The following is a 15903-nucleotide window of genomic DNA, read 5'->3' as shown; positions in this document are numbered from 1 at the left end:
TATTAGCGATTTGTGTAAACTCTAAAGTGTATAGAAACGTTTGTCTCATTTCAACCATGAAATACCGATGAAATTGTGTAATGAAAATAACGATCGAGTCGATCGGAGAAATATCTTAGACTAATGTATCATCAAGTGTTATCAATTGTCAGTGTTACTGATGGATATGTAAGAAGTTGTATTAGCTGATAAAATATTGTATAATAAAGCAATTACAATGTTCGATACGTAAACAAAAAATCGTAAGAAAAAATATGTAAACAGTGTACGCGTTTGATACGTCGGTGGTACAGATTATATAACTGAATAAATTAATTATTGTTTGTGATAACTATTTTAACCTAATGACACGTACAATTAATCTACCAATAAATTGATTTGACCGAATTAAGTTTAATTCTTGCTACCCAAACATTATCGTTTAATTATTGTTATCTTTGTTATTGAATTGATAACCTACATTGTATCCCGTATTGTTTAATCGTTTTAATTTATATTTCTTGATCTTTCCAACAACATAAGTTCGTTATGTACTACATCGATTATATCACAATTCTCGGGAAAGATTTTATTGCAATAAAGTAGAATCGTTATTGGCGTATCGTAATTGTGATACTTCCTTAGGTTATAAGAAACTAAAAATATTCCGAATCGTACGAAAAAATAAATCAGATGGAAGGAAAGAGTGAAATTGTTGGTGAGGTTTCGCCGCCTAAACGAGCAAACGTTGATTCTGCTTTCCAATGTAAGTTTCACTATAATATGCTGTTTAATATCTATTATGTAGTTTCTATGCATTAAAATATAATTATTCTTTTTGCACACAGCCGCATTTAGCGAATTAAGGAAATCAGAATTTTTTGAAGAGGCAGCACCTGGACCCTCAAAAGCCAAGGATTCTTCAAAACTTAATGCGCTCTTAGTTAATCCAAAGCAGGTATGACGATGGATATAATACTATTTATATAATATATACATAGATAAATTATTTTTCAGAAAGGAAATCCATTGCTGAAATCTATATCAAATATTCCATGGGAATTTTCAGAAATTGTGCCAGACTATGTAATGGGAAGAACTAGTTGCGCTTTATTCTTGTCCATACGTTATCATCAACTTAATCCTGATTACATTCACGAACGATTGAAGACTCTGGGGAATATGTATAATCTCAGAGTTCTCTTAGTTCAGGTTTAATTTAATTACATAAGTATCATGCGTAAAGATTAACGGGAATTTTTCGCGGGATCCGGACGGGATTCCGAGAATTCGAGAAATATCGAAAACTCCCGGAAACATCCGGGATTTCAGAAAATATCGAGAATTCTCGAAACTGTTCGAGATTCTCGAGAATATTCGGAATCCCGGAAGTGTTTATTTCTTCAATCTCAGTTGGACTGTTTTACAACTGTAATAATATTTTAGGTGGATGTGGCAGATCCTCATCATGCTTTAAAACATTTAACAAGAGTTTGCATTCTTGCTGATTTGACATTGATGTTGGCATGGAGTGCGGAGGATGCTGGTAAAATAATCGAAACGTACAAAGTTTACGAAAATAAACCACCTGATGCAATTATGGACCGCAGTGATACAGCACCTTATCAGAAGGTATAAACGTAATATGTTGATCAGCATATGTACAGAGTTGTTTGTTTATCGTTCAAAGGTTGTGGCTATTGTTTTTCTATATTTTTCAGATGGTCAGTGCTCTGACAGCAATACGATCGGTTAATAAAACAGATGCTACAACCCTTTTATCAACGTTTGGAACGTTAAGCGAATTGTTAAAGACAAAACCAAATACTCTAGCTCTTTGTTCTGGTATCGGATTACAAAAAGCAGAACGAATTTACAATACATTGCATGAACAGTTTTTACGTTCGTGAAAATTTGTAATAATACGGGAATGATAATTTGTACGAATGATGTATTTATGTATAGCTAAAAATATTTCGATTTTTTTATATTATAAATATAATTTTCTATTTAACGATGTTTATTATTTTTCTTGGTCAGGTTTCTTGATCACGTGCATCCTTCCTTCCACTTAAATGTTTAATTGCATAAATTAATATATTACTAATAAAATTGTATGTACATTCCTTTATTGTAAAATGAATTTATAAAAAAGAAAAATAAAACTAATCGTTACACCTACAAGGCTACTGAATAACAATGCAATTAATACAAAAGAAATCATTGGTTTTCCTATGTCAAATACGATAAAAAGATGTCGATTACACAGTCATAAATTCGTATTACGTTGTTAAGAGCCTACTTATCATTGTACTGTACAAATAGTACCGCCATTATTCCGTAATGATACGGAAGTACATACAATAAATATAATACAACCGTATTGAGCAAAGGATACGTTACACTTTTAATACATTCATTCTTTCCCCCAATGTACATATCATAAACGAGACTCATTCTTTAAACGTGTTTAACGAGAGCTCACTATCAAATGCTTTGTGTCATCTTTAAGGTTAGAGGAGCGTCACACGTTTCGTCGGACGCAGCAAATTTTTTGCTACAGAATAAGTTCACTCACGCATACCTGTCGCGTGGTTTAGCATGTATAAAAGTATGCCAATATAATTTAAACGTCAAAGTCTCTTTAACCTTTTTTAAATTTAATTATCAGTATCGAAAGTGTCAAAAATACGCTTATCCAAAGAAAAGTGGCAATAAAACCGGTGTAAACGGTGGGGTTGGTGATTGGCCAGCCTCTGGCCAGCATAACTCTCATCGATTCTGTACTTTTCGTTAATGGCAGAAAAGAGCTAATACACCTCAACACGTAATGCATCCCTTCAATGGGCCAGATTATTCCGCACAACATTATAATGGGTAGGAAGGAACCCATTACCATGTAGGTGGCGCTCCTTTCTTCTTCTGTAACGCCAGCAACGACGAATCCTGAAAAGATAAGAAAAGAGTAGATCGTGTATCGAATGTATCAATCAAAAATGAAATATTATCATTGTTACGATGGTTATTCGTACCGAAACACATCCCACAGAATCCAGTGAGGATAGTTAACGCGGCGATCCAACCGGTATCGCCCTCGCAAGTGATCTTGAAGATCACGAAGGCAAATACTAAAACCATGATCGATTGTCCCAACATGACTACGAACTGGGTTATGACTTGTCCAAAAAGGATTTCCGTTCCGGTGAGACCTGCAGAGAGAAATGCGATCAGTACATCGGTGTATCGATTCACTAAATCAATGCTGAAAACATTTTTTTATTCACCGACGACCAAACTTCTTTCCAGGAGACCCTCGTTTCTTTCCAGCAACATGGCGCCGGAAGTTAGAGCAACCGACAGGAAGAAGATAATTCTAAAAGACACGATTTGTTAAATTAATCAGTTCAAATTTCTATTTTTTAGTAATTGAGGATACTCACGTCAAGATAACTCCTGGTGCTGCGAAATCTGTGAAGTTAGGCGACTCGGGGCCATAAATTGGCGTGTGAAACTATGCATTGAAAAATATTAATCAAAATATTTATTTTGCTTGTTATACAGGGTGTTCAGCATCCATAGGGCAAAGATTTAATGAGAGATTCGAAAATCAACAAATTGGTATTCTTGATTTTCGTCTTATTTTGGCCTCCAGAATCCTCATTAAAATTGTTTTACTTACATCCAACGGGATTTTTGCATATCTCTTGCTGTAATTGCAAGCCACAGTCACGTCCTGAGCGAACTCCTGATACGATAGGTAAAGGGATCTCTGAAGAAGTTGGCCGATTTGTTGATCTACGAGAACAAGACTATACCGATATGTCCATATATTGTAAAGTACGATTTAACTCACTGGACATATCCATGACGACGTCCATGTTCGAATACGTGATGCTCCAATCGTCAGCGTCTTTGCCATCTTCTAATCTGACCGCGAGAGATTCGCTGTAATTCGCGGGGAAGGATATGGCGGCCCAGGCCCAGCCTCGTTCGACGGCGTTTTTCCCCTCAGCGTCCGTGTCGTATGGCTGAAAGACTACAGACGTCTTCTCTAGATGCTCAAGATATCGACAACTTAATCGGGTCCAGTCGCAGCCAACGCTTGGCACGCAAGGGTCCATGGTGTTGTTCAGTTCGTGGTTGACTATCGCTATTTTCAAGCCTATCGGGTCCTTACCAATGGACAGGCAGAATAAGACGATCTGGGCGACCGGAAGACCGATGATGAACAGCATTATTCTGAAAGGAACCAGTCTTTTCAAGCTCTGTTCTTCGTTTCTGCGATATTTCTGTTTTCCTGAATTTTTAGTTTTTTTAGTTAATTTGGAGTTCTTATTTTTACGCACCCTACGTTCCTCCACATCCACAGGAAGTTCTTCCATATAAGAGCCTTCATGTGTAGAGGGTTCACCATTTGGAATTTGTTCGAACCTTTCTCTTCCGGGGGCAACTCCGGTAACTGTTAAAAAAAAAATTATTTTAGAAAGGAAGACATTAGTTTCGAGGCGAAAGGTCGTAGGTGTCCCTCTAGCTCTGTGATTAAATTTTTTAATTACATTTATAATTTTAGTAGCGATTAGTGGCTCAAATAAAATTTTGGAAGACGGTAATATACTTCGTTATATACTTCAATCATTCTAAGGTCATAAATCATATGCTAATTTGCTTGTGTTTTGCAACAGCTAAAAATAAAATCATCCATTATTAATTGTATAATATTAAGTCAACGCGAAATAAATAATCTGGTACTTGATGTTTCATTTTAATAACTAGACGCGATTGCGAAGTTCAAGGAGCAAAAATTACTTGTACCTCACAATCACGATATGGTAATTTCACTGTAAACGCTAAGACAGTCATCAAAACGGACGACTTAGTAATAAGTTTACTGACAATCCCTTGTTTTAAGTGTAAATATTGAGCATTTTACAAACACTTAAATACGATGAAAAAATGGAGAGACACCTGCAACCCTCTTTCGTTCGATAAAAAGTATTACGTTTCCATTCTCGATGGTGGCTACCCGTCTTCGACTGGAGACGCTGACGTTGTCGCCGAATTCGCCGCTCATTTCGTCGTCGGCGTTCTACAAAACGATATATCCAATTTGCTCCAGAGTGTTATAATCAAGAATGTTCTCAGGCGTGTTACATTTGTTTTATTTTTTTAATACAAACATCTAAAAGATCTAAATTCGATCTAAAACGCGAACAACGTACGTTTTCCGGAGGAACGCCAGTGACGCTGCTGAGGATGCTGCTTCTTCTTCGAAGACCCATGTTCTGTCGTTTGCTGAGCTTCAGGAACACCTCCTCCAGACTGTCCACGTTGTGCATCTCCATTAATTTCGTTGGGGATTCTTCGGCCAGGAACCTGCCGCCTCTCATCAAGCCGATTATACTAGCCTGTCTCGTTTCCTCGATATAGTGGGTGGTGATGATGATCGTCTTGTGGCCGTCCTTGGTGATGTGAACCAAGTGGTCCCAGATGCTCTGACGTAGCACAGGGTCCACGCCCACGGTGGGCTCGTCCAGGATCAGCAATTCCGGATCGGCGAGAAGAGCCACCGCGAAGGAAACCCTCCTCTGCTGGCCACCGGACAAGTTCTTCACGAAACGATGCTCCGATGGCAGCTGCAGGAACTTTTTACAAACGTTTTCTCGTCGATCAGTTTGCCTCGAGGAATTTTAGTATACAAAATGTGTTGGAGAGTCCTGTCGATGAGAGTTGGAGAAGGAAAGGAGAGGATGGACCACACGAGTGTCCCTTACAGACTGATCCCAGTACGATTAAATAGGGATTTAGCCTGCACCATAGATACGTATGCGTTGTAGCTTACTTTTATGAGAAACTCCAGCTTGTCGTCCACTTGGTCCGTCGTCATACCGGCGCTCCAACCGAAATAAATGAAGGTCTCCCTGATGGAAAATTCACCGTAGAGGGCGATCTCTTGGGGCATGTAACCCACCCGTGGACCAGGAACACCCGATCCTTTGGATCCTGGCCTGCCACCGAGCACCCAAATCTCGCCAGAGTCCAAACGTCTGCGACCAACGATGCAGGACAACAGCGTGGTCTTCCCGCAACCACTTGCACCCAGCATACCATATCTGCTCAGACAAATGCACGCACTGTTAACTGTTTTTTTTGTCCACTTTAATTCTGCTCGTTTGATATTCAAAAAAATGCATGCTAAGAAATTGAGTACGTATTTTGAACGATCATCTTGTTAAAGAAAGAGCCTCGTTAATTAATACAATCTCGGGGAGATATGCATAAAGTCTACAGTCTCGTGGACTTTGTGCACCGTAAAATAGGAGACAAAAACGACGATCGACTCCCATAAATAATTCGAAATTATTCCTCGAACGGAATTTTACGTAATATTTCACTTCCGCGTGGAACATTTTTCCCTTCCACGTATTCTACTTTCCCGTTAAAGACGCTCGTAAAATATTTACGGACAAATTTGTACATTTTTTTTAGCTCGTGGTCGATTATAATTATCTCTGTCCAGTGGAAAGGATATGTAAATGGCGAGGCACGGGTTAGAAAGTAGTTTTAACAGCGAAACTCACATCGTGCCTTTCGGCACAGTCATGCTCAACCCATCCAGGATGACGTTAGGGTTGTTCTTCGGGCCATATTTCTTGCAGGCTCTTCTCACGCATACCGCTTGCCTTCTTCTCGTGTCCAGCGTCGAAGCTTGCGTTTGAAACTGCGTTCGTCGCGTTGTCAGCTCCAAGGAAGTCTTCGGTGGCGTTGACACGGCGCTTGTGTCCTCCATTTCTTAAAGAAAACTAATTTATCATTCAATTATGTCTTATCTCTTTACTAGCAAGCGTGGGAAAAATATAAAATAAGGAAATTTGTAGTAAATCTCAAGTTGGAAACTCTGATCACTAATTTTTAAAATGGCGATCAATATGATGAGAATATTTACTGTGTACCGTGTTCTTAGATCGAGGAGAGGTCAAGGACCTAACCCTAGCTATGTCATTTCTGCCACGGTTTACCCGTTTTAATTGTTGTCAATTAATAAATTTCGTTCGAAGCAGGTTTGCACTCCGAATTATATTTCAATTTTTTTACCAGCGGCTCCCAATGTTTTTAAGAGTTTTATTTGAAATTTACCTGTTAAAAATACTGTTGTTGTATTTTGTAATTCTCAAGTGTATGATATCTGTTTGGTTTGGATTTGAAAAAATGTCGAGTGGGACTCGACGAAGAAGCTCCTGAGATAAAAATCGATGTCGAGTCACACTCGACATAGGAGTGCAAAGGGTTAGATCGCTTCGACGCATTTTCTGAGACTTCGTTCCTCGCAGAAACACTTTCTCGACCGAAATTTGTGGAAAACCCTGAAATATCGCACAGTCATCGACAGTGATCGTCGTGGTTTGGGAGCGACGACCGTTCCAAAAATTCCGTACAGAAACGTCGCCGCGAAGGACGCGGTAATAGCCAATCGAGGATCGTTCGTACGTAATCGACCGTATCTTGTAATTCATCGATGATGTAAGATGTTGTAACAGACTCTCACCTGTCCCAGCTGGTCCAGCCAACCGGAGAAGCGGTTACGAGCACGCGCGATCGCCTTTCGTCGTCGATCGCGTTGTTTGACTTCGTGCGAGACGCCGCGGAGGTCGCGCGTCCATTTTTTTCTTTTTTCGCTTTCGTTTTCTAAAAACCGCTCGACCTTGTTGCGCAATTTCGATCCCAAGACTCGGTCACGTCCCGTGAATCGGGGATTTCCTCAAGGACGCGTTACACTTTCAAAGAGATGTTGCCAGAAAATAAATTTCTTTCAACGATCGTCCATTGTTTCTAGGAAATTGGACGCGTCGAATTGGCACTGTTAACTTTCAAATTTAATCAAATTTTTTTGTATCCAAAGAGACGTCTTAATTTTAGTAAAATACTAAAACAAAATTTAATTGAAATGGTTTTAGCGACTTGAGAGGTGAACGAGTCACGATTCATCTGGTTCTGCAACTATGTAGGATTAGGTCGACGACTTTTTGTAGACACAGACCATGTTCAGACGTTGAATAACTTTTCAGGATATGTCAGAAAGACTTTGATTCAAGTTGCTTCTGCGAACGACGCGCCATTTTTCTTTTCTTCCGTTCCAGCTGTATTGTACAGCGACGCGATTTGCGCAACTGCTCCGTTTCGCTGGATCATCGTTTTTCCGTTCGAAGATTCGTTCGTCGCGATCAAACGAAACGCCAGGCCTCGAAGAAGCACGACCATCGCAAAGATTTGTTAATTACGGGTCCGTTGAGTCATCGATCGTTAACAGGTCTGACGCAACACGGTTTTGACATTTCTCGATGATCGAAATCGGAACCCGATCTGCGCGCGTCACGATTTTACAACGATCGATGTGTTTTTTTTTCTATTTTATAAATGGAAATCTGTTTCTCGATTTCGTGGACTTTTTTCACGGAATATTTAATGGCTTTCGAGAGACATCTATTTCTCGAAATGGCATACAGATTTTTTTCTAGAAATTAATTCCGTACAATGCTAATTTATATCTGATATCGTTGTTTCTGTAATTATATATTTTATTAAGATTGTATAATGTACGATGTGTCACAAAATGGCATACAGATTTTTTTTTCGAGAAATTAATTCCGTACAATGCTAATTTATATCTGATATCGTTGTTTCTGTAATTATATATTTTATTAAGATTGTATAATGTACGATGTGTCACCAAACGCCTCCGTGCAAGTTCATCGAAAAGAAACGACCTGTCCGCGCGAAAGTCTGAAGAAATGGAAAGTGATTAGGCGTAACCTTAGATAGGCGCATCTTTCGCAATCGCGAGTCTTTCGCGCGAAGAAATAAATGTACCTCACGAAATCGACAGAGACGTGAAGTTTCAAAAAAAAAAAATGTAATATCAGTTCTTTTTTTAATTCGAGGTACGAGAAATCGAGCTCTTCCGCTTTTATTTAACGAGAAGATATGTAAAGAAATTATTTGCGACGATTTTAACGCGGTATAATAAATTCAACGATGGTTCTTCGTTGGAAAAATGGAAGCAGATCGTCTCGATGTTTGAATCGGCCGTGAATTAAATATGGTAATTAATTCGATGACGTCTGCGATTTACATGGAAATTACAGGTCCCTGGAAACGAACTGGCCATGACAGATTCTTATTTTTGGGTTTCCTTATGTGTATCCTAAACGTTCGATGCTAATTCGCTTACGAAAGAATTACGATTCTCGTGTCTATCGATCAAGCTTACCATAACAAAATCTGTTTTTAAAAAAATATCGAACGAAAAGAAATGTAAGAAGTCGATTGATTCAAAAGTTTTGCTATTTGCCAGTTCTTTGTTAAACGTGAGTTTCATACCTACGACGGATTAAAAAAGCATCTGATTCATCCTATCACAGCCATAAATATATCTTTCATGTGCTACACTGTAATACTGTCGTAAATCATTGTGAACGATTATGTAGTCCTTCGACTACTTCGATAGGCAGATCCTCTCGAGGGAAAAAAGTTTTTATTGGCATAAAAAACGTAAAAATCTTCCTCTTGGAAATCACATAAAATCTTTTCGAAACATAACAGACGAGACAAGACGATATTGGAATGTGATCGTTGTCCCATAAGAGGATCCAGCTTCGTGATTTTTTTCTAATAATCATTCAAAAATTTCTGGTTCCCGACTACCAAAGAAATTTATTCAGAATCTCAGGAATTATAGAAAAAAATATACCACTGATGGTATATTTATACAATAAATTAATACACGCTTAGGATTGCGTATTAAAATAATATTGAAATGCGTTGTTTTGCATAAAACGAACGTCGAAGGAGAACAACAGGAATTTTTTTCATTTCTGGAATGTTTGCGTTTAAATATAGAACCCGTTTAAGCGACAAATTGATAGTTCGTATTTCATAAAAAGTTCAAGACACTTTAGTTATTATCGGTTTCTAAATAATTGATATTATCGCGTAATTGTTTGTGTCAATTACTCTCCCACTGCAATGTGTTTTTTTCTGTTGGTAATTATAGCTTTTTACTATGTTTTTTTCATTGATCAAATTATGCCTTTTTAGTTGTTGAATAATTAAGATTTATTCATAGACCCATGTATTATTTATTGCTGGAGAAGAATTATTGCACGGTCGGTTACACGTATATAATAAATATATTAGACGAACAGAACTCTCTATTTTATACTCGTTACGTTTTTTAATTGATAATGTAATAATTGATTACATAAATTTGCATTTTATTTATTTGACACGTTGACTTCTCCATTCTCCACGATTTATAAAACAAACAGATCACTACGAGCTGGAAAAATACTTAATAAAACGTCGGTGAAGGAACTAATGCAATCTTGAATCGAAGAAAATGTAGGAAAAGTTCAACGAAAAGTGCACGAACGAATCATCTTACCAGAAATGACCAGACAATAATAAATCGAGTCAATTGTACATTCCACGCATATCCGATGTCGAAAGAAGAAACAGCTATATGCGAAAACTGCAACTCTACCCTAACAATTCCACCATACTTTAACAGAATGTCAGAAGCATGAAGAAATAAGAAAGGAACTTATCCAACAACAATTTAATCGTTGCAATTGTGCAACAAAACATTACGACTTTTAAAATCAAACAGAAATCGTAAACATTGTGTAAATAATCGATCGAGTCAAAGTCCGGAGTTTCATTTACTCAATTAACGACCACCTCTCGAGCCTCCTTCTTCCAACGATTCCTCCACTTATTCTCCTTTTTGTTTGATAAAATGTCGACGCAAATCGACTCGAATTAATTTCCAATTTTTCCATAAGATGATAGAATCAGTAATTTGCAGGTTCTAGTCACTGGACTGGACCCTCGGGCTATATAGTTCTATTCCACACGAAGCAAGAAAAATATCGAAGACAATCTTATACACAATAGAACATTTGGATCTTAATCGTTCGATAAAATTGCTATTGCTTTCGTCGATTATTTATTATTCGACCAAAGTGTTCACCAGCTCTGCGTCCCAAGTTAGTTCCACTCACCCTGTACGAATTCCTCCCATTTACCACACGATTGCCACTGACCTGCGACGTTTTCCAGCTACGAGGAACCAGCTACCTCTCACGGATCCCTGTACTATCAGTGACAAATTCCTAGACGCGTGTCGGTTCCTCGAGTCAATTGCATTTCACGATTCGATTCTTCCACACTGACAACTGGACATCCATGATAGCTCGCGAATCCCGCTGGCTCGCCTCGATCCTCGCGCGAAACTTCGGCTATCCAAGGTGATCGAGTTTAAGGTTGTCCAGTTTGAGACCAGTTTCAGGTATTCTTCGATGCTCGCCTGTTCACAGGGTAACCCCGGATGAAACGTACTCGTCGGGACCCTGTGGACGATTCTGGGTCCACAAATCGCACGATATCGAGTCGTCGCCCTTTCGTTAGGGGGTTGCAGATGGTGTTGCACACGACGACGTTGGGCAAACGATAACCAGACAACCGGCGACGCGAAAGCACGAGTGACCTGATCGCGGTACCACCGAGAACTGACTTGGCCGACCGCGGAATGGGGAATCAAGCTTGTGCAACGCGCCTAAGCAAGCGGGAAAGGCCAGACAACGATTCAGTGGGGGCACAGGCAAACCTGGCCGTTGTGAATATGCGTTCGCCAGTTCGCGAGATGATGATTTTTCCGGTTTCTCGGTTAGCAGGGATTCGAACAGGTTGGGGGATCCTTCTTTCCTCGCATACCCTTTTGTTTTACTTTTCGCGAAGGAGACGCGAATAGGATCCTCTTCCCCCCACGTTGGTCTCGCCCAGACACCGTGGACACGAAAATGTTTTTAACAGTGTCGTTTTTTATTTTAATTTTTGGGGTAGAAGCAAGCGGGATCTGTTAAATTTGACTAGAAAGTAGCAATTTCTATTCGACTCAACGATAAATATCTTAACGACGTTGGTACATCGTTAAGTATCGATAAGATATCTAAAATAACAATAAATAATTTCCCCATTTACAAATTTTCCACCATCGAACGAGACTCGACTCACCGAACCAGTTACCAGTCTTATTTTTACAATATATTATCATTTTTTTATTGGCGAAAAACTTAATCCACGCGCGGTAATGTCTGCCTGAAAGGTCAAGCTGCAATTTCCAATCCATTTGCGTACAAATTGCCAACAAATGGGAAATATCGATAACGATATTGGCAACTTTCCTCCCGCGATAACAACGAATAATATTAACGAAAGTTACGAGGAGACCTAGAAAATCATTGAATCAAACGTTGATAAAATCGGCCGGTTGCTTTCATATTTGATGTAACAGTTTACGTTCGAGCATCGTCGGCGTATTGCGCAAGCCTAATGAAATTATCATGGCGGATGCATAATTCACGAATTGTTTACTATATGAAAGTATTCGCAACTACGGGCCCGCCGATTATGTAAATTGCTCGCGTCGAATTCTCTTACCGGGCATCGAAATCACCGGGGCCGTGCACAGTTAGATTTTCGCGCGTCGAACTCTCTTTGCCATTGGACGCCACGCGTCGTTGATCGCTTGTTCGACTTAAATGCCAATCGATTCGACGCAGAAAGAAAACGATTCGAAGAGAGGAAACTGCTCGAGAAACACCGAACCAGAAGAGTGAAATTGGAATAGAAATCGGTTTAGCGATTTACCAACGATCTATTGCCAAACTGCATTTTTCAGTATCACGCGTTGGTTTTTCGTTGCTCGATGCATGTTTAAATTTTTCAGCAACGATGTACAGCGACTCGAAACGCAATTCTGTGAATCATGGAAGGTGAGTCAGGCGTTACAGATTCCAAGTAGCGTGAAATGTGGTTCTGGAACGAACGAATTAAACATGATTGTAAGTTCCGCGATAATTGTAATAATTTTTCATGATTGTATCCCGTCTTAATTGTTCTGTTGACAATCTCATCCTTCGTACCAGACTCGCGTTCGGAGAACAAAAACTTGCAACGTTTGGACGAATCGTATCTTCGAGTTTAAAAAGCTGCTCGACAATTCTGCGATTTAAATCTTTAGGAATTCGGTGTTAGAAGCCGTCGAATACATCGTCCAACGAGTTATCGTCGTTACGTCTCGTATTTACTGTACATGTAAGCGTTTCTGTGCGCGTGCTCAGCCAGCGTTTGGAAAATGATTGACGATTCCAAGTGGAAGCCTTTCCAATGTCGCAAATTGATTGCCACTCCATATATCGCATCCACGAAGGTTGGAACACGCGTAATTTGCGGTATTTTGCATTTGTTGCTATTGAAACGTTCGCGAACGGTGCACCGACGAATTAGTATGAGCGCCGATCTACGGAACCGCGAAATCCAAAGGAGGGATGCCCGTCGCTTTCAAAGTGCATCCTCGAACATAATACGCGCTTGTTATTTATCGATTTCCAATGCTTTTCACGCTTTTAGCCGTCTAATGGAAGAACGACACTTTATGGAAATATTTCTGTCAATAGGAGTCGCATATGAATAATCGATGGAGTTTTTTAAACGGTCAGTTCTTTTATGTTGGAAATTAAATAACCTTATGGATCGAATAGAATTTTATCGAATTTAATTGCAGCATCGTTCAAATTATAAATTAAACAAAACTACCTTTCACGCAATAAAATAATTACAAAAGAGAATCATATGAAATAATATTTCCAATCTCGATAGATCAATTACAATTCCGAATTGAAGTACAGATCACGTTTTAATGGCATCAATGACTTTCAAACGACCAGAATATGAATCAGAAATATTCAAACTTAAACAGTGCTTAAATTTCAGTGACATTGAAACTTGACGAGTTGTGAGATGGTTAATATGGGTTTCTAAACTGTAAGAAAGATTAACAGTGAAGGACGTTGAGAATTACATATCGTAGAGAAATGTGGGTGAGGGACTCGCACGAAATATTATTTATCGTCGCTCATGTACTTAGGAAAGAGAAAAATGCCGGAAAAACCTGTTCATGCAAATGCATAGTCAAAGATGATCTTTGTCGATGATTTATGCGCTGGCAGATATTGTTCCTGCCGATGCATATCCTTTATTTATAACAGCAAAAACTGTACGAACGAAGGATCTTTTTATAGCGAACGTCAGCCGACGAATTAATTAAAATGTAAATCAATGATGGAAACGTGAACTTAACTGAATTATTAAATCATGTTATGATTGCTGCAGAAAATCTGAGCGAGGAAAAAAGTGAAAATTAAACCGACGAGAGGTGAGAAGTCAATCGTAAAGAGGAAACTATTGGATACTACGTGTATTAGAATCGACACATAAAGATCGAGTGCAATTTATCGAACGCGGAGGAATTCTATTCTAAAATTTTTCTTCAATTTTGCAAAATAAACTATCGAAATAAACGTATATATAAATAGCGTTCCATGGAACTACTTGAAATCACACTTTACGCGTAATATCGTATTTTTAAACTAACATCTTTGCCATAGGGGATCCAAATATGGATCAAAATTGGAACTGAGACTTCTCGTTCGTTCACGAGTTTCTCGTTCTGCCGAGCTAAGCCATGATTTCTAATTAAGAACAAAAGGAGACCGTCCAAAAGCTCGACGAATAAGTAACGGGGACCAAATGGAACGTAAAATTTAAAAAAATTATTATCTTCGTCCTGTTACATCAACGGATTGAGTAATCCCGAGTTTACGAATAAACTGAAATTCGCAGCCAGCTCTTCCTGTTCCGTTATTCAAGTATTTTACCGTGGAACATATTAATTCTTCTACACGAGGGGAAAAAACGTCTTCTTAACGATGGTGTGTATAATTAATCAACACTGGAGCGTGAATAATCCGCAAGCTGAAAAACCACACCGAGCGGAACTGATTAACACAATTCTGCATTAGAATAGGTTCCGTCGTCGTGTCGGCAACAACAAACGCGATGGAATCGATCACATAAGTTCAATCAATATACAATGATGATTGAGAAATAAAGATTCAAGAATCGCAGACTTTAAATTATAAGCAAAAGGAGTTCTTTAGTTTCGTTAGGAAACGGTATTAGTCTCACAATCTCATACACACACAGATGTAAACAAGAAGTTCACGATAAATATCGTTTTAGTGCGCACAATTTTTAATTTCCATACTCCGATCAATTGCATCGCGTTATTATTCAAAGAAAATTAGGAACAAAAGATTACGAAAGAACGACGATGGACGGATCGGTCGAGTTCAAGAAACTGCGATTCTGTCCGTCTTCCAGCCGAATTACGCAACGCAATTTTATTTCCCCCGCGACGATTAGCAACGGACAAAGAACGAAAGCCTGTAATCGTTTCGAATTAGGTGAACTTTCCATTTCACTGGTAGGAAATGAACAATCGTTCGACTTAACACGGAATCAAAGACGTTAATTATTGTTTGCAATATTTATGCGGCATAAAACAGACAGCCAGGAGTTAATCGCAGCGCCGTAAAAACGAAAATTTAACAAAAAGTCGATACATGTGCTGCATCGATATAGTATTCTGGGGGGGGAAAAATTGATATCAATCGAGAGATGCAAATTCGAATTACAACAAGTGGAAAACAAAAAAGAGACCAGCGTGACGAAACCGAACTGAAGCGTTAAAAAGACAATTCGTCGAATCAACTATAAAGCTCGATAATTGGGTAATCGAATATACGAGATGATAACTATTTTTAAACAGATTAAAAATTATTGATGACAAAGCCGCGATTTGGCGTAAAAAAATGGCGCTGACACGTTTTTTTGCAACCAGTGACAAGGTCGGCCTCCGTGGCTGTAAACCAGTTTTCGTTTTCGCCTGTACGCGCTGCCTTAGGTATTAACGGCTTACTTTCTGCTGAGTAATCGATCGTTGTGACTCCCGTATCGATCAATAAT

The 15903-nt window shown here is 38.9% G+C and overlaps 2 protein-coding genes across 3 annotated transcripts; one reads left to right on the top strand and one right to left on the bottom strand.

Annotated features, from left to right (window-relative positions):
- The first annotated feature begins 67 nt into the window (after nucleotides 1–67).
- Nucleotides 68–2001, top strand: LOC122394901 (DNA excision repair protein ERCC-1). 2 transcript variants are annotated; one of them, XM_043392108.1, is made up of 6 exons: nucleotides 68–168; nucleotides 625–745; nucleotides 828–937; nucleotides 997–1191; nucleotides 1426–1611; nucleotides 1701–2001. In XM_043392108.1, exons 2-6 carry the CDS (start codon nucleotides 673–675, stop codon nucleotides 1887–1889), a joined length of 753 nt encoding a protein of 250 aa, XP_043248043.1. In that variant the 5' UTR covers nucleotides 68–168; nucleotides 625–672; the 3' UTR covers nucleotides 1890–2001. The 2 variants fall into 2 exon arrangements, with proteins under 2 accessions (XP_043248043.1, XP_043248042.1); XM_043392107.1 differs by lacking the exon at nucleotides 68–168 and having other exon boundaries at nucleotides 565–745.
- Nucleotides 2002–2223: 222 nt separating this feature from the next.
- Nucleotides 2224–11563, bottom strand: LOC122394899 (ABC transporter G family member 20). The gene is made up of 12 exons (XM_043392103.1): nucleotides 11079–11563; nucleotides 6558–6779; nucleotides 5819–6089; nucleotides 5199–5621; nucleotides 4979–5065; nucleotides 4326–4438; nucleotides 3833–4218; nucleotides 3659–3774; nucleotides 3420–3490; nucleotides 3264–3352; nucleotides 3012–3188; nucleotides 2224–2925 (listed from the first exon to the last, which is right to left on the bottom strand). Exons 2-12 carry the CDS (start codon nucleotides 6764–6766, stop codon nucleotides 2624–2626), a joined length of 2244 nt encoding a protein of 747 aa, XP_043248038.1. The 5' UTR covers nucleotides 6767–6779; nucleotides 11079–11563; the 3' UTR covers nucleotides 2224–2623.
- Nucleotides 11564–15903: the final 4340 nt, after the last annotated feature.

The sequence above is a fragment of the Colletes gigas genome, unplaced genomic scaffold (assembly GCF_013123115.1).
Source record: "Colletes gigas isolate AHSC1104 unplaced genomic scaffold, ASM1312311v1 Colletes_gigas_Sc00004, whole genome shotgun sequence".
NCBI lineage: Eukaryota > Metazoa > Arthropoda > Insecta > Hymenoptera > Colletidae > Colletes > Colletes gigas.
Note: the sequence above shows the minus strand (reverse complement) of the source record. Positions and strands in the feature narration are given on the sequence as shown.